The 26,977-nt window shown below is 53.9% G+C and overlaps 10 protein-coding genes across 10 annotated transcripts; 4 read left to right on the top strand and 6 right to left on the bottom strand.

Annotated features, from left to right (window-relative positions):
- Positions 1–1,751: 1,751 nt before the first annotated feature.
- On the top strand, positions 1,752–6,038 carry K489DRAFT_325635 (histidine kinase HHK6p; the record flags this gene model as incomplete). Its single annotated transcript, XM_033601841.1, has 2 exons — positions 1,752–4,317; positions 4,384–6,038. 2 exons carry the CDS (start codon positions 1,752–1,754, stop codon positions 6,036–6,038), a joined length of 4,221 nt encoding a protein of 1,406 aa, XP_033456655.1.
- Positions 6,039–7,369: 1,331 nt separating this feature from the next.
- Positions 7,370–8,314, bottom strand: K489DRAFT_305220 (DUF1776-domain-containing protein; the record flags this gene model as incomplete). The annotated part of the gene is made up of 1 exon (XM_033600531.1): positions 7,370–8,314. A coding segment is annotated over one exon (945 nt), but the record flags the coding sequence as incomplete, so codon positions are not given.
- Positions 8,315–8,896: 582 nt separating this feature from the next.
- Positions 8,897–11,109, bottom strand: K489DRAFT_70707 (uncharacterized protein). The gene has a single exon (XM_033608856.1). It carries the CDS (start codon positions 10,643–10,645, stop codon positions 9,257–9,259), a length of 1,389 nt encoding a protein of 462 aa, XP_033456653.1. The 5' UTR covers positions 10,646–11,109; the 3' UTR covers positions 8,897–9,256.
- A 1,921-nt stretch (positions 11,110–13,030) lies between these two features.
- On the top strand, positions 13,031–14,140 carry K489DRAFT_383863 (uncharacterized protein). The gene has a single exon (XM_033605714.1). It carries the CDS (start codon positions 13,075–13,077, stop codon positions 13,792–13,794), a length of 720 nt encoding a protein of 239 aa, XP_033456652.1. The 5' UTR covers positions 13,031–13,074; the 3' UTR covers positions 13,795–14,140.
- Positions 14,082–15,464, bottom strand: K489DRAFT_325837 (FMN-linked oxidoreductase; the record flags this gene model as incomplete). The annotated part of the gene is made up of 1 exon (XM_033601856.1): positions 14,082–15,464. One exon carries the CDS (start codon positions 15,462–15,464, stop codon positions 14,082–14,084), a length of 1,383 nt encoding a protein of 460 aa, XP_033456651.1.
- Positions 15,459–15,920, bottom strand: K489DRAFT_70692 (uncharacterized protein). The gene has a single exon (XM_033608855.1). It carries the CDS (start codon positions 15,755–15,757, stop codon positions 15,512–15,514), a length of 246 nt encoding a protein of 81 aa, XP_033456650.1. The 5' UTR covers positions 15,758–15,920; the 3' UTR covers positions 15,459–15,511.
- Positions 15,921–16,766: 846 nt separating this feature from the next.
- Positions 16,767–22,927, top strand: K489DRAFT_383861 (uncharacterized protein). Its single transcript, XM_033605713.1, has 2 exons — positions 16,767–17,878; positions 18,007–22,927. The coding sequence occupies exons 1-2, from the start codon at positions 17,245–17,247 to the stop codon at positions 22,605–22,607; spliced, it is 5,235 nt and encodes a 1,744-aa protein (XP_033456649.1). The 5' UTR covers positions 16,767–17,244; the 3' UTR covers positions 22,608–22,927.
- Positions 22,928–22,929: 2 nt separating this feature from the next.
- K489DRAFT_70564 (uncharacterized protein) lies at positions 22,930–24,540 on the bottom strand. The gene has a single exon (XM_033608854.1). It carries the CDS (start codon positions 24,470–24,472, stop codon positions 23,120–23,122), a length of 1,353 nt encoding a protein of 450 aa, XP_033456648.1. The 5' UTR covers positions 24,473–24,540; the 3' UTR covers positions 22,930–23,119.
- K489DRAFT_383860 (uncharacterized protein) lies at positions 24,395–24,987 on the bottom strand. The gene has a single exon (XM_033605712.1). It carries the CDS (start codon positions 24,768–24,770, stop codon positions 24,519–24,521), a length of 252 nt encoding a protein of 83 aa, XP_033456647.1. The 5' UTR covers positions 24,771–24,987; the 3' UTR covers positions 24,395–24,518.
- Positions 24,988–25,464: 477 nt separating this feature from the next.
- K489DRAFT_325828 (uncharacterized protein) lies at positions 25,465–25,710 on the top strand (the record flags this gene model as incomplete). Its single annotated transcript, XM_033601855.1, has 1 exon — positions 25,465–25,710. The coding sequence occupies one exon, from the start codon at positions 25,465–25,467 to the stop codon at positions 25,708–25,710; it is 246 nt and encodes an 81-aa protein (XP_033456646.1).
- Positions 25,711–26,977: the final 1,267 nt, after the last annotated feature.

Here is a 26,977-nt window from a genome sequence, read left to right as displayed (position 1 = left end):
AAACTTATCCGTATCCCATGTACGAAGCCACCTCCTAAGCATAGTGCTATCATCCAACTATTAGACTTCATTGTTGGTACTCTCTACATCAACTAGATTGATAAGATCAAAAATATGCTAGGTCGGCGTCTTGTAAATAAGCTACGAAACCGCGTTTACGTAAGTACGAGTCCTTCAATCCGAAGTGCTTAAGTACTTCCACGATCGAAACATTCCAAACAACATTCCAGGCGTCAAATCGCGTGCCGATGGGATCCTTCTTGATACCATCCACTCACAAGCATCGGAGGCGTTTATCGGCTTCGGAGGTTGGAAAGCCAAACTTGAAGAGACCGCCCGCAACATCGATGTTTTTAGTCTGACCAAGACCGCGGCTGCTCCTTCGTAGCTGGCACAGTTTGTCAATTACGCGGGTGATCATGGTGAGATTGTCGATCGGCGGGATGTTCACAGATGCAGAGCTCCCTTCCCTAATCGCAACTCTTACGAAGAGACGAATCGCGGCCACGCGGATGAATGGGTACCAGCAGCTTGAGAGCGTATCGAGAGATTGTTGCAGCCGAAGACCTAGGTAGCCGCGCCCATCGCTGCGACACTCGGTTGCTCTTCGCTAAGTGGGTCATTCAAACGTGGTAGATCGCGGCCTTGAGACCATTCGCTGTGAGACAAATACAAGCATGTTTCGCCTCGGAGAATCATCGCCAGTCCAAAGATCCTCGCTTGTCCTTCTACAGCATTGAGTTCGAACACACGGCAATTCTCCAGTTCAACGATCGCGGCTGCAAACAAGGCGGACAGATGTAGGTTTTTGGGATGCGAAGGGAAACAGCAGGAGCAGAGTGTTTGATCAATGCTGAAACATTGTGCTTACCTGCGAGAACCATGTGCAAGAGTCGAGCGGTAACGACTTCTTCGTGGGTGCGGAATCTGTTTGGAGGAGGACGGTGCCACACTGGGCCGTGATATTTTCTATTGCTGTGGGTGTGTGACAATTCCAAAAAAGATTGTGATGATGGCGATAGCGCTGGGCATAGATGACCGCCCCAAGCATATTCGACTACATCCCCGACGGACAGGCCTCGACCGCTTCATGGCAACCTTGAGAGCTTTGTCGCGTAGCCATGACGGAATGTGGCGCTTTCCACTTCCACGTGTGAGCCCGCCGGAATTGGGCGGATGTATCAATTTAATTTAGCAATTCCGCCTGCCATCGAACGGATGATGTACTGGAAAAGTCTGAAGCACTCAACAAGAGAGAGACCATGACTGAATGAACAATCCTCAAGTACAGTCAGTCTTCATCAAGAGAATCAGATCAATGCGCGAGGCTGGTCTGGCCTGTCGTCGAGAGAATCTTCTTCGCATACAGAGCAACGGCAGCCAATGAATGTGGGCGGCGGCGGCGGGCAACTGAAACTCATCGCAGCCCTAAATCGATCGTGCACAATTATCTCGATTCTCCCCAAGTGCCGTAGTACAGTGGTACCTGGGCGATACAGCAGCAGCACTTTCGTCGATCGCTGTCTGACGGGCACGCGCGATCGTCTCCATGTGCTTACAAAACACTGTCTCGTCGTCTCTGTTCCGAGATCATCAGATCTCTCCCGCCACTAACGCCTCGAAGCGTCTGCTGAGCGCAGACTCCGACGCTGTTCATGTGGGACACAACCAAACCTTTGACATTCAAGATTTCGGCTGGCGGATTGAGTGTTGAACGACGTCCTGCACCAGGCGAAGTGCCGCCGACCAAAATGCACTCCCCCGGGACCGTCAAACAAGGCCGTGTGGGCGATGACGACGGCGAAGACTACTTCTCTGCCAAAGGAAGCGATGATGGGTTTTCACCGACCGGACGGCGGCGAGCGTCTCTCTCTATTCAAATCCCACCGCCACGGCCAAACGCCGATCTTGCGCTGGTCGCATTGCAGTATTTACCCATGCCGATTCTGGTTCTGTCTAGTCGGAAGACAGTGGTCCTGGCGAATGAAGCGATGGGACGCTTGTTGGGAATAGAACCCGAGTCTATCGAGGTAGGAGAGGAGTCTGGGGAAACCAGTGAAGGAGAGGAAGGACAAAATCAGACACATCGATCCAGTGCGAGAAGCGCTACAGACGTCTTGTACGGAACGTCACTGGCGCAACTAGGCATGGACTTGCTGCAGAATGGCGCTGCTGTGTTTATAGCGTGGGAAGAGTTCCTTGACACCATTGTCCTCGATGGCGCCAACAGGGCAGCTGCTCGTGGCCTGGCAAAGCTGGCAAGCGAGCGTCAGAGAGGAGATGACGGAGACGTGACACCCACGGGCGGGCATCTGGAAAGATCATCGTCGGAGTCATCCAGCGCCACCCTGATCCGGTCGACACCGAATCAGACGGAAATTCACGACGCCGTGGTTGACGTTCTCTTCTCTTCCGATAGAGATCCGCGAACAGGTTTGCCTACCACCGCGCGTGCAGGGCTTTCCGACCATGTCCTCTCTAAGATGATCGTGTCTGTTTGGAACACGGAAGAGGACCAATACTTCACTCTCACATTCACAGCCGCTAGCTCGGATTATGGCACTTCTCAGTCATCGTCTAGCTCAGAGGGGCCGAAGACGACTAGCCGCACAGTCTCCAGATCCGCTACTAGTTGTTCCCCAAGCGTTCCCTCCGGCCTCAGTTCCGGGTCCAGCAGCAGCTCATATTCTGCGGCCAAAAAGCCAGCCGTACAAAGTCCGCCTCCTACGACCGCTCGGTTCGCTAGTCCGCTATCAACGTCGGTTGCTGAATTCCCACCACGTGGCCCGCCAGCCAAAACGACATCGGCGAGTGCACCATCCCTTTTCTCCAAGAGCAGCAAGCTCAAAGAAGCCTTGCTCGACAGCATGAATCTCCCTGCATATGCGCTTTGGAAAGATGAGAGCTTTGGCCTACCCAACAAAGCCGCGATCAAACTGATATACCCTTGGATTGAGGATGGCAATTACGACACGAGTGAGCAAGCCCGAGATTTCTTGTCACACTTTGTGCTCTACAAGGATGACTTCAGTGAAGAGATCCCTTTGGAGGAGTTTCCCATCATGAGGCTCATGCGAGAGCAGCAATCATTCGAAGGATACCGGATCGGTATGTATAGTGTGAAGGATGGCAGTCAAATGCTCTTTGACGCCAGTGGCGAAACTCTCCGAGATCAAAAGGGAGAATTTATTGGCGGTCTGGTTCTCTTTCACGACGTCACCGATTACGCGCGAACCATCACTCGTCAACAGCAGCAGAACGAACGTCAATTTGAGCACATTTGCAATATGATCCCGCAAATGATCTGGCGGACCACTCCCGAAGGATTGCACGACTATTATTCAGACCGATGGTATGAATATACCGGTCTGTCCGTAGAAGAAAGTGAGGGGGAAGGTTGGTTGAATGCATTCGACAAAGACGATTTGAGTGTTGCGGAAGAGAAATGGAAGCACAGTCTTGCCACTGGCGATGAGTATTTGACGGAATATCGTTGTAAGAATACTGCCGGCGATTGGAGGTGGATGCTGGGCCGCGCCGTTCCAATGCGTGACGAGAACGGCAAGATCATGAAGTGGTTCGGCACGTGCACAGATATCCATGAGTTGGTTCTTGCGCGAGAGGAGGCACGGCAGACCCGGGAACAGCTGAAACAAGTTATAGAGCACGCCAACGTGACACTTTGGGCCGTCGACGTCAACAATGTCCTTACACTTTCCGAGGGCCGACCCATGGCCGCATTCAGGGATGCTCCACGCGACTCCGACGCGAATGAAAAGTATATCGGAAAGGACATCTGGGACGTCTTCCGCGAGCAAGGTCGAGTGAACGAGATCCCCTCGTATGCAACACCAATGCGCGAGATCCTCGCAGGGCGTCTGCAGGGCGAGACTGTAGAGACCAAGATCGCTAGCGTACAGCGGTACTTCCGCACTGGGCTCTTTCCTCTACTTCGTCAGGACCGCAAGGGCGGCCTCGAAGGCCAGTCATACATCGACGGCGTTGTTGGCATCAGCATTGATGTCACGGAACTGCGCCAGGCAGGCGAGGAAGTGGCCCTCCGCGACCGGGAGAACAGTCGTCTCATGGCGCAGAGCGTCGCAGCGAAAGAGGCCAGCAAGATGAAAAGCCAATTTCTGGCAAACATGTCACACGAGATCCGAACACCAATCGCCGGTGTCATTGGCATGTCGGAATTGCTCCTTGATGATGAATCTGGCGAGCTTACCCAGGAACAGCGGGAATGTGCTGAAAACATTCAGCGCAGCGCTAATGGCCTCCTGACGGTCATCAATGATATTCTAGACATTTCCAAAGGTATGTATTGCTCAGCTCTACTCGCAGTCTACTTAGCACGTGTCACGGCTAACGAATCATTTACAGTTGAATCTGGAAGGCTAGAAATAGAGCTTGTTCAGTTCGATCTCTCCGTGGTGATTCGCGATGTCAACAAAATGTTGAGCTTCGCGGCGGAGCGTAAGGGCCTCAAGTATATTGACAATATTGAACAACTGCAGTCATGGAAAGTCATGGGTGATCCAGGCCGTCTGCGCCAGGTTCTGACGAATCTCCTGACCAACTCAATCAAATTCACAACCGAAGGCAGTGTCACCATGTCAATGAAACTGCAGAAGAACTCTGAAGATTATGTCGAATTGCTCTTTTGTGTCGAAGATACCGGTATTGGCATCGAGCCGGAGGCGCGAGGGAAATTATTCCAGCCATTCTCGCAAGCAGACAGTTCTACAGCTCGGCGATTCGGTGGAACAGGTCTCGGGCTCACTATCAGCAAAAACCTGGTGGAGCTGATGCATGGCGAAATTTCACTCGAGTCCGAAGTGGGAGTGGGAACCAAGGCTTCGTTCTGGATCCCTCTTCAAAAGGCACCCTATCAGAATGCAGATACCCCCATGGTCTCCTTGGACACAATACCGGAGCGTCTCCAGTCGGATTTATCCTGTTCACATCCAGGCTCGGAACACAGCGGTCCAACAGCTGTACCCACTGTGAAGGTGCTGGGTAGTACCTCTCCCCCAGCCGCTCCAACTTCGGAGAATCTGCAAGAAAGCACACCAGCCGACGAAGATTTGACAGATGCCGAGAGGAAAAAGGTACAGGTGTTGGTGGTGGAAGATAATGCCATCAATCAGCAAATTGCTCTGAAGACCATTCGGAAGCTTGGCTTTCCCGTCCGCGCGGTGTGGAACGGCAAAGAGGCATTAGACTATCTGCGCTCGCCATCAGATGATCAGCCGCCGCCCGATGTGATCCTGATGGATTGTCAAATGCCAGTCCTTGACGGATACAAGGCCACATACACTATCCGCAATGCGCAGCCCTTTGCCAGCAATTGCGATCTTCAGGGCACACCCATCGTGGCCATGACTGCGTCTGCCATTCAGGGCGACCGTGAGAAATGCCAACAATCGGGCATGGACGACTACCTCGCTAAGCCTGTGAAAAAGATCCACCTCGAGAAAATGCTGGTCAAGTGGGCCATCGAAGGACGCAAAATCCGCACCGAACTCCGCAAGAATCCCTCCATGTTGCTCAAAGCCAGCAGGCACCCAGGTTACTCTCGCGCCCAGCACTCGTTCAACTCGGACGCCTCCTCCACGATGCAATCGACCGAGGAGCATCTCTCCTCGGAAGTCGACCGCCTGGAATTCGTCCACTCCGAATCTGTCAAGCAATCGGTCGAGAGCGCCGCCGAGCGGATCGAACGCCAACAAAAGGCCGAAGAGCAAGCCATTGCGCTCCGCGATCACGAACTCATCGAGGCCGGCGAGGATCCCAAGACCAAACTCGGCCGCGTTGTCGATGAGTCCCTCGTGGAGGCCTCCCAGCCCGCCCGCGATGCCCTCACGACCGAGAATGTCCGGATGCATGCCCGTTCCGCCCCGATGGCGAGGTTGCTCCGCGAGGCGGATCTCGAAGAAGATCATAGCAGTGCTATGGCCACCCAGGCTGATACCGGTAGCAATTTCTTGCCGACATCGCATGCTTCAGGATCCTCGAACCAACGCGTGGGAGGATGAACACCGTGAGATGGTAGTGTCATGGCCATTGTTTTGTAGTCCTTGACACCCCACGACGTCGACAGCACAGTCCCGGTTTTACGGTGATGCTCTCCGTCGTCTCACCCTCGCAATTCCGAAGGCAGTGCCGCAGAACTTATTCGTCACGTTTGCGTCCAGCGCCGACCTTCTGGTCGCCAGCACGGGCAGCCCACCGCTCTGGGACTCTTGATGACAGCTTGGTCAAGATACTAGAGCGTGGTTCGAGGCCAAAATTTTATCTTGTGTCTATTCCACTAACAGCAACCGCGCAGTGCCCTGTCACTTTCAAGCGACGAGGCTGCACGAAGGCTCTGCAGAGGAGTCGCAATCCACGAGGAGGGCTTGCAACGCGAACCAAGCCCTCTATCTACCTCCTTCTTCCCGGTACCGATCGGGCATTCGACATTTGTCATCAGCAAAACCTAGAGGAAGGCGAAGAAGAGGTGACGAGAGCAGATGCCGTGAGAAGAAATATTTCGTGCCGATCTATGCGCTCTGTCCTGAAAGTTGCGTCGCAATGTTCAGAGTACGATGCTTTTCCGAATCCATCTCGACCAAGAACTTTTGTACGAGTACACACACGACCACACACGCGCGCGCTCATCAAGATCAGCGTGCACATACCGTGCGCCGCGAACATTTGCAAGCATTTTTATATGCCTTTCTCCTCTTTTTTTCGGGGGATGTTATTCTCCAACTCATAGATCGAGATCGCAATACCTCTCGAGGCCTGCTGCTCATCAGAAATCACGACACAGGCAGTGCTTCTCTCTCATAAACTTACGTCCTTAATGATCCTGAAACGATTAGATGAAAACTGGATTTTTTTTGACGAGCGACGAAGTATGCATTGCAAGGCGTTTTGGGGTTTTTCTATTTGCGGATGGAGAAGCGAGATCGGTCTACAAGAACTTCTTGTGTTTTTGAAGGGGAAATATGTGTATGCAATTGGCTAAAAGTGGAGTGGGTATAGAATATATATGCACACAATTCATCAATCGTTATCGTCGCGGCCTTCAAGCACAAACTTATGTATCACGACCTCACTCTTTCCCTCGTTTCTCGTCGTCCTGACATACTGCCTGTGACGAAGGGTACGAAGGTGTCCCACATGACCCTTGGAAATCCCTTCACGCCGCCGCGTCCCTTTCCGCTCCAATATGTTCATGCTCACCGTCATCAATCTTCTCCCACGTCAGACTCGCCATGACATCGCTATTGCTGCGATAAAGGGCATCATCCTCGTCATCAATCCTCCCGGGCCGACTCGTCTTCACTCCGGAGGCGCTCGCGTTCCCAGCCGGCGTTACACCCATCATCCAACCGATCCAGGCCGGCGGGACGAACTTCCCGATGATCTCATATGTGAAGCTTCCGCGGCCGACGTAGTAGACTCTCCGGGGAGCCGGTGCGACGAGCGCGTCGAAGAGAGAATTGTGCAGCGTGCGAAGAGGAGTAGGTTTGAAGCGCGGAGGAGGCTGGGAGGTGCCGTCGCGACGTTGTCGAGCGGTCACGGAGGGAATGTCGATATCGCCAAGTTTAAAGTGTGAGATTGAGCTTGTTAAGGGCAATTCGGTGGAGAGCGAGGCGAGGAAGCCGGTGAGAGCGCTGAAGAGGGTGCTTTGGATGCTGTGGGTTGGTAGGCGAAGAGCAGGTGTGACAGAAGGTGTGAGGAGGAGGATGTTAGCGTGGTGAAGCTGGATGGAGGGGAGGAGGTGAGTTGTGATGCTGATGGTGGGGAGGAGTTTTGCGTGGAGCGCATCGCTCCATTCCTCCGGAGTGATGTCCTCGATACGTGCGGCAGGATACTGTGTGTCCGGTACGAGAATGAGACCAGCGAAATGGAGACGATGAGGCCCAGCGCCGTCGTAAGCAAAGTGGTCCCGTGCAAGCAAATTCTGAAACTGAATCGTCTGGTTCTGCGCGGTGAAGGGGTCATTAAGGTCAAGTGATAATGGTATCAGGTCGGCGCGGGACTGGGAGCGGATATAGCGCTCATCGTCGGAGCTGTGAGCCACGACGTAGACGATAAAACCTCGCCTCTCGAGCTCAAGGTATACAGCACTCGTCAAAGGATTGGCTACAGCTCCTGCAATGACAACGACATCTGTACGAGCACCGCTCTGTGACTTTCTTGCCCGCCTCTTCCTCTTCTTTCCAAAGACCCCACGAGTCTGGGAGTAGACTACAATGCTGACAGATCCGGTGACCAAGAAGGCGACGATGGCAGCGCTGAGTGCCCGATTCTTCGACATCCATCTTTGTATTAGTTGAATAGATGTGGGCGGAGGCGGTGGCGGCTGGATGAATTGTGGCGGGTGAATTTTTGAGATTCCATCACGGACGGTTCCAGCGACGCTGTCAAATTGTTTCTCGATGCCAGCAGCGAGTTGATCGAATTGTGCTCGGGCCTAACATGGGAAATGTAATGAAACATGTTTAGTGGTTATATCCTTCTCTCCCACTAGGCTCATCGGGCACAACTCACGTAATCGAACATTCGCTGTGCGTCTGTCATCTCTTCAGCGGTGCCGATCGGCGGACCGGACTAATCCCCTGTTGATTCTGATGAGAGGATCGGGTTGGTCAATGTATGTCGAGATTAAACAGTTCGTGGATGAGTAGTGATCATGACTAGCGAGCTGCTGGTTCATCATGGCGCGCCTGTAATACCAGGGCGCAAGACCCGCAATGACGTGGTGGGACGCTAGTGAGTGGTTCGCATGCGCGTTCTGCACCACCGTCGCGTCGCTTGTGAAATCTCCATCTGCTTGGCCCTCGTGACAAAGTGTTCAGGCACCTTTCCTACAACCGTTTCTTGATGTACATTGTGATTGTGACAAGAATGAGCAACGATATTCCCATCACGTACGCGTGACAATGCCGCTCAGAGCGCAGACGCGGAACGGAGATGATCACTGAGAAACGATTGGATTTTCGGCTTTTGGAGTCATGTCATATCTGAGCATGATAGTTCAACAGACTGGTCGAAAGGTCAAGAAAAGAAACGAGAGTAGAGAAAAGAAAAGACCCGGTCCATCCTAGGATCGCGGGTTAGTGGGTATCATCCTAAACAAAACCCCCATCCCTGAGGAAACTCCGAGCTGGCACTGGCCGAGCAGATGAGACGTGACAAAGGAAATAGCATGCTTGGTGGTCTTGGGTCGTGTCGCTTTCTGTGCACTTGCACCTCGCAATCAAAGATCTCCAAGCGCCTGCTCACACAATTCTTGGTAGCGCTCTGGCTGGAAGCGCTTCCGTTCCCAATTCCTCGCGCGGCCCGCTGCGATGCGCTCCTGTTTCTCTGTGGCTTTGATATGCGCTGGAACGAATGACCAGTAACTACGGGTAGATGGGACCTGCTGCGGGCCGAGAGCAGTAGTTCTTGTGGGAGGTTTCTGCGCACCAGCCATGAGACCCTCCTTCTCGCTCTGCTGTTGCGCGACCAAAGTTGTGCGGCGATGGCGCTTTGCGGCTTGATTCGCCAAGAGCGTAGACTTGGTATCGTGTAGCTGCGAGATGTGCCTTCGGATCCGCGCGCGCATGCCTTCGACATTGTCGCGGAAGTGATCGGCGGCGACAAAGCTCTCCTCGGCATCATGGAACTCCTCCTCTTCGTAGCCGTTCTGTGTGGAGACGGCGCTGTGGACGTCATACGTGTCGAACGCGGCGGTAGGAGTCGTTGGTGAGATGGGTGAGTTGGAAGAGGCCGATGCATAGTCTGCGGGGCAAAGAGGCGACACCGGATCCATGTATTCAGGCGAGTAGTACTCAGAGTCTGGGGGGGAGAGTGAGCTGGCATGGGTAGGCTTCGCAACGATGCTAAGCTGTGGCAGGCTAGGACGGTTCTGGTGAGGGGAGAAAGGTCGGTCAGGTGCTGGAGTTGAAGGTCGATCAGGCCAGAGATTATGCTGCATGGCACTGTCGACCCGACGATGGGCAGGTTCGGTCTTGTGAACCTGGATCGAAGGAGAAGCGATCAAGGAGATCCGAGAGTAATCACGTGGAAGGCCACGACCCGGCGTGCGAATCTGATCGAAGCTACGATGACTGTCCAGATCGTCAAAATCAACGTCATTGGTGTTGACATCGTCGAAGCCACGCGAAGTCGGAGAGCCTTGCTTGCTCCAGTCATCTAGCGGGCTATCGTTTCGCAGGCGTGGGAACGAGTTGGAGGTCGGTGTGCCTTGAAATCGCAAAGTCGAAGTGCTGTCGTTGCCAGCAATCTCCCAGGTATCGTCGCCGAAGCTCGAGAAAGAAGAGCGCGACTCAGCACGCTTGAGTTCATTGGCACGTTGACTGGCGATGTAGATGTCGTGCGCATCATCCGAGGAAGGCAATGCATCCAAGGCCTCGTGATAGTACGCTCGCGCCGTGTCCATGGTTGGGATCTTGTTGGTCGAATTCTGGTGCATGGCCCTCGCTAATTCCTCATGCGCCATGGCGAGATAGAACATTACAAAGGTATCGCTCAATGGATTTTGATCGGTTTGGTTATTCAGCGCGGCGAGAGTGTCATGACAGGCGCGAATGCATGATTTGTAGCGAGTCTGTAAAAACAGTACCTTGATATGCTGCAAATCCATGAGGAAGAACAATGCGATCACAGCGGACCGAAAGGAGTTGATGTACTGCTGCGGGATCTTGTTTTGAAACAGGTTGTTGATCCTTTGGGAAAGCGTCGACGGCAGAGAGTCGCACGCCCAGTGTGATCAGTCGGCCGGCCCAGGCCGATTTCACATCGACCGCCACTAGCTTTGGAGATGAAACTGGTGGAGTGTCTGGTCTCTGATCGCAGTTCAGGCCACCAGCGCGCGGGCAATGTTGACAATTGAGCAGATGGAGAAAAGCAAGGTTGAATCCCACGAGAGATGTAGGAGGGAGTGAAGGAATAGTTGTAGGCGGTGGCTCGTGGTCTTTCGCACGTTTTCTTTGAACGGGTGCGCGCAAAAGGCGTGAAAGGAACGATGATGGTGGAGGGCGACACAACCGCTAGGACTGCTAGGAGGTCTGCATCGGAATTGGGTTCCAGGTGCAGATACCGTATAATTCTGCATTGAAAGAATACACATCGATGGCGTGGGTTAATGAAGCCGAAAGACCCGCTGAGCGTGGCCTAGTGTTCGCTACTGCACTTCTACACAAGTGAATTGCCGCGGATCCTCGCGCACGAACGAGAGGATGTGGTGGGCACGAGAAGAAATGCGGCGCGGTGCAAGGAAAACCAAATACGCAATTCTGTCGCCTCGCCTCCCGCCTCACTACACTGCCCACGCTCATACCACTCCGAGATCTTGTCCCCGGGTCTTTTTTTATCGAAGCCAGGATCACGCTGACATTGTTGGCGATTGAGAGCGAGTTCTTTCTTTCGTTCTCCCCACTCTTGGCAGCCCAGCATCGGAGCTGCGCTGAGCAAAGTCATCGAGACCATAGACGGAGACCAAGAGGAATGAAGAAACCCGCAATCCTTTCGATGGGGCAAGCCAAACCGGCCTATTGCCTTGCCCGCATGAAAGTATATGCGCAACTTATGTACGAATGGGTCATGTCTTCACCACCGGTCGTTGTTTAGATTCCTTTGACACGCATGTGATGCGTGAGATCCACGCCGACAAAACATAAACATCGTCTCTCGTCAATCATTGGAGATGGACGGCATGCGACAAACCCAACACAATACAGCCACGTTGTCAATCAAGGCTGCAGCCAATTACGTGCTTATTTTCCCGACAATGGAGCGCAATTTGCGCCGCAGGGTGGTGATGAGGTGGAGGAAGTTCGAGGATCTGACTGGCTGAGGAGTTCAGTGTGTACCTACCTAGTAGGTAGGTAGTTGTAGGTGTGGAAGTGAGTAGGCACATGTGAATGATGTCGATGGCACCTACCTGGGCAGCCCACAGATAATCGGCTACTCGCACCAGAAATTGGCCGAGGCGTGTGGATAAATTTAGATTCGGCCGCACTCCCGCCGCCGCCGATTGCCTTTGTTATTTTCCCGCTGTGTTGTTCTTTCGTACCTAGCTGGAGGTGTACCAAATCCCTCTGCGAGTTGTTTGAATCTTGCATTCATGTCGCGCCGCATGCAAAAGGGCGAAAACGGCGTCTTCTCAACTAGCGACAGCCATGATAGGACCGTGCTTCCTATACGTGTGTTCCTGCATCGCGGCGTGCATCGCCCCCAATCTTGATCATCCTTTCCATGAAGACCATTGACACCGCAGGAACAACGACGATCACCTCAAACATTCGAAGAAATATCAGATATAAATAAACACACCTGTCCGTTTGTACCTTCCCCATAGTGCCATACTCGTGCACCAACTCTCTTCGTCTACACTGACGAATGAAGCGCGAGAGAACGGCACGGTGAAAGACAGCACTTTCGTTCCGGGCGCTTGTCTGCAGAGTCCACGTTGAATCTGAAAGCTCCCCGAACCCTATTGGTTGGTGGAATCTCATGCGGCTTATCAGCCAATTCTGTCTCTGCACAGTGGAGGGGAGCACCAAATACCTAGGTACCTAGGTATCTAGTGATTGTTGCGCGTCTCATTTCGTCTGGTTAATTGTCAGCTTCTGTAGAGTAAGTACGTCGAGTGACTCAGTTGCGATGCCGGTCGGTGTTCGCATGCCGACGTCCGATGCAGAATGAAGTACAGACAGTTGCGTCGTGGTGTTAAACATGATGACTACCTCCAGCTATGTACCAATGTGATTGATGCCTGAGGTTTCTTTTCACATCGTCAATACGAAATAAGTCACGTGTCGTATTCCCACCAGTAGCCCTCCCGAACCGATGCATGACGTACCTAAGGAGGGATGTATTGCACCTGACATTCAGGTCCTGCGTGGTGGGGATGCGACTTCACGGCTTCAGCCTGGATGCGCTCAAATGTTCGGTAAAAATCACGGATGAGATAATGAACCTGGTAATTACAAGGTGTATTAATTGAATTAAACCATGCGCACCACCTCCTCCGCCCTTGGTGTCTCGCTAATCGCATCATATCTCCTCTTCATGACGACGACGAATTCACAACTGCTGCCCTTTGCATTCAATACTCCTGGAAACCCCGCGCTCTCTTCACAACCGCAGCAATCACCAAAACAACAGCAAAGACAGCCTCACCAGTTACAACATCCAATGGACTCGAATCCAGGCATCCAACTCCCTCCTGCCTCCTCCGACTCCTCTGCCGGCACCAATGACCCAGCTCCTCCGTCCGCGGGCACCGTCGGCCTCCTCGACGTAATCGGCCAGCAACGCAGCATCAGCATCTTCGCAGGATTCACCCGCGACGTTTCAAGCGTAGCCTCCCGACTGAGCTCCGGGGCAGGATTACAGAAGGGAGGAAACTGCACCATCCTTGCGCCACTCAACACCGCCATGCGAGCACTTCCGCGGAAACCCTGGGAGGACGCCGCCGACTACGCCACGCTCGGCACGGAAGCCTATGCCGGCGACGACGGCGAGAGCAGGGCGCATGCCAACCTGAGGAGGTTCACCGAGGCACATGTCCTCGTGATGGAGCGGCCGGGGGCGTGGAAGGAGGGGGTTAAAGTCCCTAATATGCTGGGCCAGATGATCTGGTGGGAGAAGAATGCCGATGGCAAAGTCGTGGTACAGCCTGGTGAGGTTGAGGTCGAGAAAGTGGAGAGTAGGGTGGCGAATGGGGAGATTTGGAGTTTAAAGGGAGTGGTGGATTACGCGTCTGCCGCGGAGAAGACGAAGGAGTAGTGGGACAGGCGCCGATGATTGACGATTTTGATGATTGTGGGGAAGAGGAATGAGTTGGGGACAGGACTGGAGTTGAGATGACTTTCATTCATATCTCATCGACAAGTGCTGCACGCCTGACTTGACGATTCGTGATGACATCTGTATGTTTCGTCCTGAGTATTATTAATGAACAACCATGATTCCTTTGCATACTTTTCACAACAGAGGCGGGTTCCAGCGCTTGGGTGCCGTACTGTTGTGCCTTTGTATGGGGAATGTCGGTTGCACTTCGCCGATTCAGGTATTCAAATTGCGAGCGCGGATACAGACTCAGGAATTGAGCCAGGCGCTCGGTCTCTCGCCATATCTTGGAGACTCTCCAGCTCGGCTTGCTCGGCCGAACGCTTCTTGTTCGCAATCGTGGGCGAGTTGTGACCCGCTGGTTGCGCAGATGGTTTGATGGGTGACGATGCTGCATGCTTCTGCTTCTCGACCTTGCTTCCGTTGTTTCTCGTGGTTTTGCCTTTGTGTTGTTGTTTTGCAGCTGCCTTCTTCGCTGCTTTCTGTTGCGACTTGGATACCTTTGGTGCTTCGAAATCCCCAATGCCTAGCTGTTCGTCCGTAATCTTTGCTCTCTCGACGAGATCGGGATGGCCCAAAACCTGGACAAGTTCTGTGTAACTTTTCGCTCCGGTCATCTTCTGATACACAGGCTGCTTGCCAGGTATCATCTGACCAAGGAGGAACTTCGTGTTGCCCCAGCGGTTCTGCACCTCCATACTGGTTTCGATGTACTCGCGGATCACTACATCCCACGATGCCTTGCCACCTTCCGATTCTGGTCGAAAGACTGAGGGATTGGTCTCGGCCGCGGTGGCGATCATTGCACCGTCGACGCCATACTCAGCGATGAGCCCCAGCGCTTCATCTCGGCTGTAGACATCGCCGTTCATCAAACATGCCACACCAGTCTCACGGCAGATGTCAGCAATCATCTTGAGCTGATCTCGAATCGCTCGCTCCCGTGGTCGCATGGGAGTTGTTCGACAGTGAATCGTGAGCCCAGTGATGCCAGTGTCGCAGAGTGCTCGTACCAAAGCCTCGGTCTGTTCGGGCGTCTCGAGTAGACGGATCTTGACACTGATACCAATCTCGAAAGGTCCACCTACATCCTTTACTAGCGCTCGCAAAATCTCGCAAAGCTTCTCAGGTGTTTTCAGAAGAGCCGCACCCATCCCACCGAGCGTGCTGAATGGTTTCGGGCAACCCGCATTGACATCAATTCCGGCAACATCAGCAGCGATGAGTTTGGCAGCTTGCACAGCTGTCTCGGGATTGGCCGTTCCGATCTGATGAATTAGTCTCCTTCCCTCCCGTTCAGGATGGAGACGGAAGATGACGCTCTCTCGATGCCCGTGATCTGGCTGAGCATCCTTGTTCCCATTCGAAGAATATCTAGTGAAGTCGATCGTGTTCGTCGTCTTGTTCTCGATTCTAGTGCAGCCGATGAGGGCCCTATCGACCGTCTCGGGCCCCCACACAAGGTCAGCACCATATTTCAGGGCGAGCAGCCGCGATGGACACTCGCCGCTGCGCACCATAGGGGCCAACACGATTTTTCCGCGATAGTCGACGCCATTTTTGGGGATTGGCACCCTTTTGGCTGTTGTTGTCATGACGCGTAGCATCAGTGATGATGAATTGCCAATGACTCGCTGTGGCGTGATGTTAAAATTCACAGCCCAAATTGACGGATTTGCCCCGAGAATTCATTCCTGCCAACCTTGGAATGTATTGGAGCTTTGGCACGGGCGATGGGTTGATGGTAGTGTCTAGGCTCGGGCCGTGCGGCATGACGGCCGAGATGGGCGCGATCCAAAGCGGGAAAAGTGTGTGTGTGTGAAGGAACCTTGGAAGCCCACGTCTGCACACGACGTCTCCAACCTTGGAAGTCTCCGATGCGACGACGAAGTGTTTCCATCCTGATTCCCCTTTCGCGATAAGTGAATATTCCCAGCGGTCATGCGTATGAGGAGGTTCGCGAGTTTTCAATTGCGATGCCGTCTCTATGCATTTTTCATCTCCGTTTCCAGTTCTGTCCCCTAATAAATCGGCATTTGCCCGATTAGCATGGGAATTGATTTATACGACGGTGTAGCATCGGATTAAAGAGAATCATGCCACCTGCTGGCTGCAGACAGTCGTGAAAGAAGCGTGCGTGAACGAGTGTTGATCGAACAGATTCACCCGCTCGAAGAAGTCAGCCAGACGGCCTACGGAACAGGCAAGCAGACTAGGCAAGAAGCATGGGGTGGGACGATGACACGCACAACGCGATCTCCGACAGATGGAAAATCCGCCGACGGGAACGCCTCGAAGATACGCGATCTGAACAAGCCACACCGCAAATCAGACCTGGATCCATGGATGTTCCGACTATCCACATGCTGCTCCTGAGAAGCTCAAGCATCGTCAGACGGAAGATGAAAGGAAATCAGTCGCGAATACTTGTTATGGTTCGTCTCCCGGGCAGGTGCGGTCAAATCCAAGGGGAAGTAATAATAAGTGGAATATGCCTTAGCCCTGCTGAATTCAGCGCTAGTAAGCCGTCTGGGCTTTTCACAGCAGCAGACAGCGATACCTGCAGGTCCAGGTGATTCGTGAACGCTTCAGGTGATGGGTATCAGCGCCGCCTCTCTCCTCCTCGCCTTGCATTCTTCCAAAGGCGACGAACCCCATCAGTATCGATGCAATGAACAGCCCTGCAAAGGGTCTATGGTGTATTTACAGTGGCATACCTCGTGCTCCCGTAGGTGTGGCGTGAATGGATGTATTGTACAGGTTTTTAGACGGCCCGGGGGCCCGCCGTTCGATCATCAGGATCAGCAGCGGCATTAATCCAGCATCGCCAGCCAGGCTGGACTGCTCTACTGTACACACTGGAGTAGTCGTATTGTAATTATAATATTATCGCCATACCTACGTGGTCGCGCGCGTGCCCATCATCCATCATCTGTACCCTTGATTCCCATCACCCTTGCTCCTCACACGCTGCTCTCTTAAACACACATCACACACACGCGCGCATCCTCTCTGACTTTGTCTATCTATACACTCGTCCATCGGAATTAATCCCTGTCGTACCTTTCTTCACTCTCACCTTGCTTCACATTCCTGGCATCGACCTCATCATCGCGAATTCTATAAAGTCGTCGACATTTGCCGAGTGAGTGCGGTGACAGACTTCACGAGCCCCGGGTGTGTGAGTGTGTGTGTGTGTGTGTGGCTTGCGGCCATCAACGTTTTCGAGCCAGCGGTTCCTTCTCTTCTTCTCTACAACAACGCCCTCCCTGCGAACAGCTGCACCTTTGACTTTTCATCAACGCAAAGCCTGAACACTCCGGGCAGTCCCCTTTCAGATTTGTATCTGATCAATGCCGCGTCCTTGCTTTGGCGCGCTCTGTCAAGATGGCGGCCGGTCTCGATGAGGCCGTCAAAGATGAGCCTGCCGCGGCGGCAAATACTTCATTTCCACGCGGCGACGGCAGCAACCCAATAACACCACAGATGGAGAATGCGGACGCCGGTCTACCGGAGCCTTCATATGGCACGCGTTCGCGCAATCGTACTAATGCTCGCCCGAATTACTCCGAGGAGCAGGACATGGACTTTGAATTTCTGGCGCCTGCGACAACGACGACAGCGACAACCGCGACCAACGGCCGAAAAAAGGCAAGCGACACATCAGCATCAGTCGGCCAGAGCCATTCCGATGTCAAACGCACTGTCGAACCCGCAGATGTGGCCCAGAACGCCAGCAGTTCGACTCCAGTGTCTGCGACCGGAAAGGACAGCACGATTAATTCGTCCACAGGGAATGCTAGTAATCCCAAGAAGCGCAAAGCCGCAGCCGCTGCAACCGCTCAGTCGGTATCGGCGGTGGCCACATCACTACCTACTGCCAATGGGAAGAAATCAATACCTTCAGCAGCATCGCTTGCAGGTCGCGAAACCAATCTGATGTCGTTCATCAAGCACAAACATTGTCTCAACAAGAAGGGCGAGCTTGTGGCTGATGACGGGACGAGATTGAGCGTCAACGGTAAGAGCCTTCCACAATTTTACCAAACATCCGTCCGACGGGCGGGAGGCATCTTTGAAATTCCACGCCTAACCCCGCTTCGGGCACAGTACATTACCTGCAGTAAGGCTAACGCGGACTCGGTCTAGATCACGTGTATTCCGTATGTGAGCCTCCAGGCGACCCATACTACCTATGTCGCATCATGGAATTTTTGCATGTCGATGCCGGCAATGTCAACTCCGCCGTGGATTCCGTTCGGGTGAATTGGTATTACCGTCCGCGAGATGTACAACGATTCAGTACCGATATGCGGCTGGTCTTCAGTACCATGCATTCCGACATGTGCCCGATCACATCACTGCGCGGGAAGTGCACAATCAAACATCGATCCGAAATCGAGGATCTCGATGCATATCGTCGCGAGCGAGATTCGTTCTACTTTGTTCAATGCTTCGATCGTTTCATTCGTCGATCCTACGAATGTATACCCGTCGCGCAGATTATCAACGTCCCCGACAAGGTCAAGAAAGCTTTGGACGAACGATGGAAGTTTGTCGTTGTCGAAATCGGGCGGGTGAAGGAATTGACGAGCGCAGCCAAGACGTGCAAACGTTGTGCCAGATATTGTGCTTCACATGATTCGGTTGACTGCGCGATCTGCAAGAATTCATATCACATGAATTGTGTGCAGCCGCCGTTGCCGAAGAAACCTTCGCGAGGGTTCGCCTGGGCGTGTGCGCCATGTGGTCGAGCATCGGAATTGAAGATGGAAGCTCGCAACACACCAACGTTGAGCGCACACGAAGGCGAGGAAGGGGAAGTCATCGTTCCTGAAGAGCAACCGGCGGTCTCCAGCGATACAACGCGCGCGCCGAGTCCAAACGCCGATGACATGGTGATCGATGATCATCCTGCAACACAAGCGGAAATCGCACTCGCCAAAATGTGGCCGATGCGTTATCTTGGAATCCATGCCAGACTAGAGGATGCTCTGCAGTATGACGACCGTGCCATCTACCCGCGAGCAAGCTCAAGGCTGGGACCTCGACATCAAGCAAATACGAATATCTGGCACGGCCGTCCAGTGGAACTTGTCAAGCCTGCCGACATCAAAAAGCGCTATAACAAAGGGGGTTCTTCGAAAAATCCGGGAAAGCCGACCAAGGAGACTTTGGCTGCGATTGAAGCCGACCGTGAGGAGAGAGCGAAGCGTCCTAAGTGGGTGCAAGACGAGCCTCCCGGTTACGTTGCACGAGGCGAGGACTATGATAATGATGATCCGCGCTGTACAGCGAAGCTCATCTTCAAAATGCCCGAGTCAGACAAGAAGGCGGCGGGTGTATCGGAACGGGATGTTGATGAATACATCGCTCGGGCGAAGACCATGGCCCGAACGATCGGTGTGCCTCCCTTTGGCGTTAATTTCTTGGACAAATCACTGGAGCTATTGGCGGCCAACAAATATTCGGCAACCCCAGCGCTGGAGCAATTGAAGAAGGTCGATCGCCAGAAAGACTTGCACGAGCCGGTGATAACACGATCCGATTTGGTCAAATTCGAGGAAGGTGTGGCAAAGTACGGCTCCGAGCATCGTTCCATCCGATTACATATGAAGTCGAGTCTACCACATGCCGACATTGTGCGCTTCTACTATCTTTGGAAGAAGACGCCCAAGGGCCGCGAAATCTGGGGCAATTATGGCGGACGGAAGAAGAGAAAAATCGAGAGCGATGCTGGCGCTAAATTGCAGGCGGAAATCGCCCACGACGTTGACGACTCTGCGTTCGATAACGACAAAGCAGCCAAGAAGAGCCGGGGCTTCCAATGTAAATTCTGTAATACGACACATTCGCGGCAATGGCGTCGTGCACCCGGAGTGTCACCCGGACAGACTGTGCCACCCGACGCGAAGGCCACCAACAAGGAGAAAAAGGAGAAATTATTGCTAGCGCTGTGTCTCCGATGTGCTGGACTCTGGCGCAAATATGCCATCAAATGGGAGGACATCGACGATCTCAAGAAGGTCGCGCTGGGCGGCGGTAAGGGTGTGAAGCGCAGAATAGACGAAGAACTCCTTCGCGAGCTCGTGGCTGCCAACGAGGCGGCTCAAGCGCTCAACCAAGAAGCCGCTCAAGCTGCAGCATCACAAGACGCCGTTGAACCGGCCAAAAAAAGGGCCAAGCTAGACAAGGATGGAGTGGCCGATGCTCCGAAGCGCAAAGAAAAGCCTCCTCCACCGCCTCCCAAGGAACCTACCCCTCCTCCACCGCCTATCATTCCTGCCGAGCCAACCTGGAGAGAGCTACCCTGTGCAGTCTGCAAAAGTGTGGGCGACACTGTGGCATGTCAACATTGTAAACTCACAGTCCACCGGCGATGCTTCGGCCTGCGCGAGATTGAGAATGGCAAAGCAGCTGGCGAGGTGAAGTGGTCATGTGAACAGTGTCAAAATGATCGAAATCCAGTGGTGTCCACCGAGTATTCCTGCTGCTTGTGCCTGACCGAGGAGACGCAGATCGATTTGGTTGAGCCGCCTCGAATATCGCATCGGAAAAAGAACGATCGGGAAAAGGAGAAGGAGCGAATGGAGAAAGAGCTTGCAGATGCGATGCGTGCAGAATATCGAGCAAATCAGCTGGCAGCGAACCGTCCTCCTGGCCCGAGAGAGCCACTGAAGTGCACCACAGGCAACAATTGGGTCCACGTGTACTGCGCTGTGTGGGCGCCAGAGATCCGCTTCAGCAATGCGAAGACCCTACAGGCTGCAGAAGGCTTTCAATTAATCCCGCAAGCGCGTTTCGAAGCAGTCTGCAAGCTGTGCAAGAACAAAGACCATCAGAACCGCGTCCGCGACAATGCTGGTGCGTGCATCAATTGCTTCCAGTGCAACGCCAGCTTTCATGCCTCCTGTGCCTTCGAGGCCGGGTATCAGTTCGGATTCGACGTGCAGCCTGTGAAGGCTTCCCGCAAAGACCAATCTACCGCGACGCTGGGCGCAGAGACGGGCTCATTGACCGCCATTGTAATGTGCAAGGAGCACATTGTGAAGACAATCGTTCACCCCATCAACGAGGTGGTCGACGAGACAGGGACCACTGCCCTTCAGGTGTTCGTCGAAAAATACAAGCAGGCCGACCTGACCCTCACCGGCACGGTGCGCAAAGCCCAGCTAGCTCAGCAGACCAAGGAGAAAGGACAACAATCTGCGACAGCTGCGCAATTGGCAAATCGTCGCGAATCCGGAGCAACGAGCATTGCGGCCGCCGTCAAGCGTGGGGCACGGGCATCGATTGTCGCCGACCCCAGGAGCAGTGCCGAGAACAGCGCCATGGACTTCTCTAAAATCCTGGATACAGCTCCCAGGACATGTGCTGAGTGTAAGATCGATGTCACTCCTCGATGGCATGAAGTGAACAGGCACCAGGCGGACGAAGCAGCGAGACTGAGACAAATTCACAAGAGAGCTACATCGGGCGAGAATGATGATGGCGATCGCGCTATCAATGGGGAATATCAAAGGTCATCTAACAGCGCAGAGAAGGGGTTCTCACAAAACTATCATAATTCGAGGCCAAACGGCCGGCCCTTGACCGGAGATGCGAACGGCTCTGTGAGGAATGGCGACGATGCCCTCGTTAATGAGAACCAGGGTCACTCGTTCTCGGCGTCGATACCAACGGACAGGGTGAAGCGCGAAGGAGAAGATATGCATAACGACTGGCTATGTCACAAATGCTTTCTGCAGAAACGTCGCACCGAAACACCGGCATCCGATGACGCCCCTGAAGCGCACAAGAATGAGGTTGGACGAAGCGTTAAGCCTGTGACAGTATCCTCGATCGAGCAACAATTCCGTCTATGGGATGAGCCGCCATTGCCACCGCCTATGTCAATGTCGATGCGTCAGAGCTTACCGCCGGTGACCGGCATGAACTCATGGCCAGGGCCAGGATACGCGCCCAGCTACGGACAGCATCCTGCGCAAGCAGCACCTCCGCCACCGCCAGCACATCATCACGGTCCACCACCGCCGCCAGCCCATTACGGACAGCAGCCAAATGGATACCATCCAGGCCCGCCTGCTCCTCCACCGCCTCAACACATGCCCTCGCATCATCATCCCGGTGCTACGCCTCCCATGATGGTCGAACGGCATAGCAACTTCAACTACCAGCATGCGCCCTCCGGCCCGCCACAGTACACGCCAACCCATCAGCACCATCGTCCTCCGCCTTTACCACTATTCGGCCATGGTTCGCCGCCGATGACCAACGGCATGCATTCACCGCACGGGCCTCCACCAACCCATCAAGGCCCGCTACACTCCCCAGGCTTCCCCCCTCCACCACAACAACACCCTCGTGACGCGCCTCATCCTTCCATGCCGCCGCTTTCGCATCGCAGCGAGCAGCCCCAACCGCCTTACCTCTCTCCCATCGGCGCGCCAATCCACAGCCGACCGGACTCATACCACTCCCAAGCTTCCCGGCCACCAGGCTCCCTGCCCTCACTCCCACCACCATCACATCTCCAAGTCGACCCGACCCTCATGAGTCCGCCAGCGCCAATGGCCAACGGGACTAGCCACCATGGACCGCCGCCGCCACCACACACCGTCTCGCACGGCCCGCCGCAGCATCATAGTGCCCCACCTCCGCCACCTCCTGTGACGCCGCGCAATAACACGAATCACGGCAACGGCGGCGGAGCCAGCAACAACCCCAGCTTGGCGAATTTACTGTCTTAAGTTTGTCTGGACACGGAAAGGGAGTCTTCTCCGCAATGATGGCACAGGCGGCCACGAGACAAAGCTGCTTTTTTAGGAAAACATTCCCAAGGAAGGACGAAAGAATTCTCTGGGATACTCTCACCCTGGGAATCGGGCGGACTTTTTTCGCTCGTCGTGGGGACGTTGACCCTTTGTGGTCAAATTTGCATCGTCGATTTTGTTGATTTTGTATTATTAATATCCATCATATTCATGGGAGAAGGAAAGAAAGAAAGCCGCAGGCTGTTTCCCCACAAGCTGTTCAGTAAAAATCAAAACATTTGAAATGGAGAAATTTCTATTTATCCCCCTAGTTGCCGTTAGATGTGTTAAGGAATATGCGTAAAGATCGACATTCTCGCAGGGTTTTTCCATTCAGATATTATATGCAACTCCTAGCGAAGCTGATGGAGAAGAAAGGCAATGTTGGTAGGTTTCGTGAATGGAAAGCGAAGGTCATAAAAGTCATCAGTATAAGGAAAGTCTTCTCTCTACATATGCGATTCGGTGAAGAATGGGCCCTGCGCGCGGAGGAGATTCTGATCCATCATAGGATACTGTGGCGAAATTGCATAGGGCAGACTCGTTTGCAGGTGATGATCAGGCACGACAGGCTCGTAATGGATTTGTTGGGGTTGCTGCGACTGTTGCTGCTGCTGCTGAGATTGCTGCGCCTGTTGCTGCGCCTGTTGTGCCTGTTGCTGCTGCTGCTGTTGTTGTTGAACCGCTGCCGCTGCTGCCGCCACCACCGCTGCCGCCGAGGCATCCTCATCGCCGGCCGCCAGGGATCCCGTCAACTCTGAGACTAGCTCGCTCTCGTCTGCGCCGCCGACCATCGCGCCGGCCTGCTCGCCGGTGTAATCCTCGCTCTTCTGGAACCCGCCGTAGCCGTCATTCCGCGGCACGATCTCGCCCGTCTTCTGCATCTTGGCGCGCAACTGGCCCATCTTGCGCTTCATACGTTCCCGCAGCATCTCATCGTGGAGACCCGGCAACCAATCGCCTTTGGTCAGGTCCACCAGCTGGTACAACTCCTGGTACATGACCTCGAACGACTCCTGTGAATTTTGTCCAAAAGTGTAGCAGGCGTAACGGTGCATCAGATCAGCTAGTAGGCCCTGAGCGCGCAATGGCCAGATGTCCTTGCTCGTCACCCATTCTGCTGTGAGGTGGTCGCGGCGTCGGCTGCGTCGTTCGAGCTCACGAAGCATGCGCTCTTGACGCTCGGCGGTGCGGCGCTTGGATTCTTCAATCTTCTTTTTGCTGCGCGAATCGCGTTTCGGTCCGGTTGGAATGACTGCATTGGGATTGTAGAGAATGCTGGGCGAGGGATCCGACGCGACAGCTGGCTGGGTGGTGGAGATTCCTCGACTGCTCTGTAGGCGACGCATCTTGAGCTTCAGCTCAACTTCGCGCTTTTGCAGTGCGATCTGCTCGAGTTGTAGTTGTAGCGTCTCTTCGTCATCTGGCAGATCGCCATCAAGATCTGTCGTCGGTGGAGGAGGATAAGTATGCTGAGCAGTCTGCTGCTGGAAAGCCTGAACGAGCTGCTGCTCTGCGGGAAGCTCAGATGTCATTGGCGCGAAAGGTGATTGGTACTGCGCATCGGCGTTCTGTAACGGTTGTCCTTGCGACAGACCGTCATGAAGTCCTTCGCTGGCCATGATAGTATCGTCCTCGCCCTCCTCTGCCCCTCCGTTGGTGCTGCGCCTGCGGAAAGATTTGCCCTTTACTTTCGTCAGACCTTTGTCGCCTTTTCGCTCGAAAACCCGTCGAATTGTGCGCGTGCCGACAACAATCTTATATGTGTCGTAAAGCCACCAGAGCATGTCGTCTACCGACATTTCTGGCTGTTCTCGGACATGTTCAAAAAGTGCCTGAGGAACGAGATCAGATCATCGTCATCACAGTATGGAGACTGCGAGTACTTACAGCCTCGACATCTGCATTCAAGACGCGATGTCTTCCTGTGCGACTCTCTGGTGGCTTGCCTATGCGCCCAGTCCGTTCAAGTTCCAGCTTCCACCGGCGGATGGTACGATCTGACACGCCCGTCTCCTTCTCAATAGTCTCTTCATCGCGTCCGCTCTCGAGAAGTAACTTGACATTGTTGCGTTGTTCTTCGGTGTAGGCTTTTCCCATGACGACTGGTCTGCGCTGTTGGTGGGCGACGAAACGCGTGATCTTGAATGACTGTGTGTCAAAATACCATGTTGGACAGAAATACGTGTACCCAAAGGATGAGACTTTGGGCACTCGGCGAAGCTGCGGTAGTGCGGTGCAGGTGCGGAGGCAGAGTTCCGTGCTCTAGTCCGTATCCAGTGCCCGCTCTCATGACACACGAACGCGCGTTCAAGCTTCATCAAAGGCTCAAAGGCTCCTTCTCTATTGCACACTCAAGACTCACCAGCATGGATACATGCAGCAAGTTGGTTCGCTGCCTAGGTAGTTACAGTACCCAGGCGCAATCGACACAGGGGATAAGCAGTATGGTGTCGGCGTCTCGTTGCCATGTCCTCGTGTTGAGTCGCATTGGGCTCGCTCCGTGGAGACTCTGCGACGATGAGAAGGCTCGGGATCATGGTCTCATGAATTTGTGTCATGCCCGGGGCGGATAGTGCGGGCGGCCTCCTACCGTACTGCAGGTGTGCTAACAACCAGGACGCTTGTTCACCTGCAGCCACGAGATGACGCATTGCGACAGCCCCACCTATTTGATCACTGTAGAAATGAACTCCGGCCGGCTGCCATGAGACATACCAGCGTTCGCCAGGCCCGCGTCTCTCTTGCTCTGCTCGCGTGGCATACCCTATATTCCTACTCATAAATCTTGAAGATGGTGGAAAGGCAAGATCCATATGCGCTGCCATCACCGGAAATTCTTCAGGAAATTGAACGACGTCAGACGGAGAATGAACGCTCCTCACGACAAAAGCGGGCAGAGAGCATCACGGCTTCGGAGGAGCAGATTAATGCCGCCAAAATCATTCAAAGGAATTATCGCGGTCATCGTACAAGGCGGGCGCTCAACGGCCATGGTTTAGACCCAGGAACAAGATGGTTGGAGGTATGCAATGCATAATCTCACTGCGACGTCAATGTACTGATCAACTTGCTGCCAGGCATTGAATGATGGTACGGGAGTATCAATCATAACATAAAAAGATGAACGATGTATTAAATCCGATCACAGCTAGGTTCACACAACTCACGCGACCTCAATCGCGCGCCGAGACCATGTCCCTTTCTCCCGGATCCAAGGGGAGAGTCAAGAGTCGATGGTTACGAGCAGGCGCCGCAGCCAATCGGGCTGCGAATGATTACATAAGCGCGAGCGATCCGGAAGGCGAGGACGATGCAGCGCATGCATCAGAGCGTGAGCGTCGGCGACAGGCGAAACTGGAGCGAGACAAAGCTGCAAAGATCATGGGCGTAGAATACTTCCTGGAAATGGTCGATGAAAAGCACCGGTACGGTAGTAATTTGCGCAGATATCACCAAGAGTGGGTCAAGGCCGAAACCCAGGACAATTTCTTCTATTGGTTAGATCATGGCGATGGATTGAAGCTGGACCTGGAAGATCGACCGCGAAAACGCTTAGACACCGAGCAGGTCCGGTATCTGTCTCGCGAGGACCGGTTGCAATATCTCGTTAAGATCGACTCCCAGGGTCGATTCTGCTGGGCGAAGGATGGCTCACCAGTCACTACATCGGTAGACTTCAAAGACAGTATTGAGGGCATTGTACCTGCACAAGATGAGACGCCCACGTGGAGAGAGGTCACCACGGGTGTCAAACCTCCACCGCCCCTGCTGACTTCCGACTCCTCTTCGGACTCGTCTGGCACGATGAGCACCGGTAGTCGTGAAGACTCGGCGAAGTACACCAACGAAGACTTTCACAACGCCAAGGGTCTCTCCAAATTGAATCACATCTCCGTCGATGCTCTCACCAACCACCTCCTCCGCAAAACAACCAAGAAGAACACCTGGATCTTCGTTGCCGACACGTCCTTCCGCCTCTACATCGGCATCAAACAATCCGGCGCCTTCCAACACTCCTCCTTTCTCAAAGGCGCCCGCGTGAGCGCCGCCGGCCTGATCAAAATCAAGCGTGGGCAAATCCGTAGCCTCTCCCCCCTCAGCGGACACTACGCACCTCCCGTGCAGAACTTCCGACTTTTCGTCAAGAGCCTGAAGGAAGCCGGCGCGGACCTCACACGCCTGAACATCTCGAAATCCTACGCCGTCATATTGGGTCTGGAGGGCTACATCGGCGTCAAGAAGCGCGTACAGCGTACCGGACAGGGGATCAAGGACGTATTCCAGCCGGACGAGAAGAAGCGTCG

The sequence above is a fragment of the Dissoconium aciculare genome (genome assembly GCF_010015565.1).
Source record: "Dissoconium aciculare CBS 342.82 unplaced genomic scaffold K489scaffold_13, whole genome shotgun sequence".
NCBI classification, from domain to species: domain Eukaryota; kingdom Fungi; phylum Ascomycota; class Dothideomycetes; order Mycosphaerellales; family Dissoconiaceae; genus Dissoconium; species Dissoconium aciculare.
This window is presented reverse-complemented; position numbering and strand designations above follow the sequence as displayed.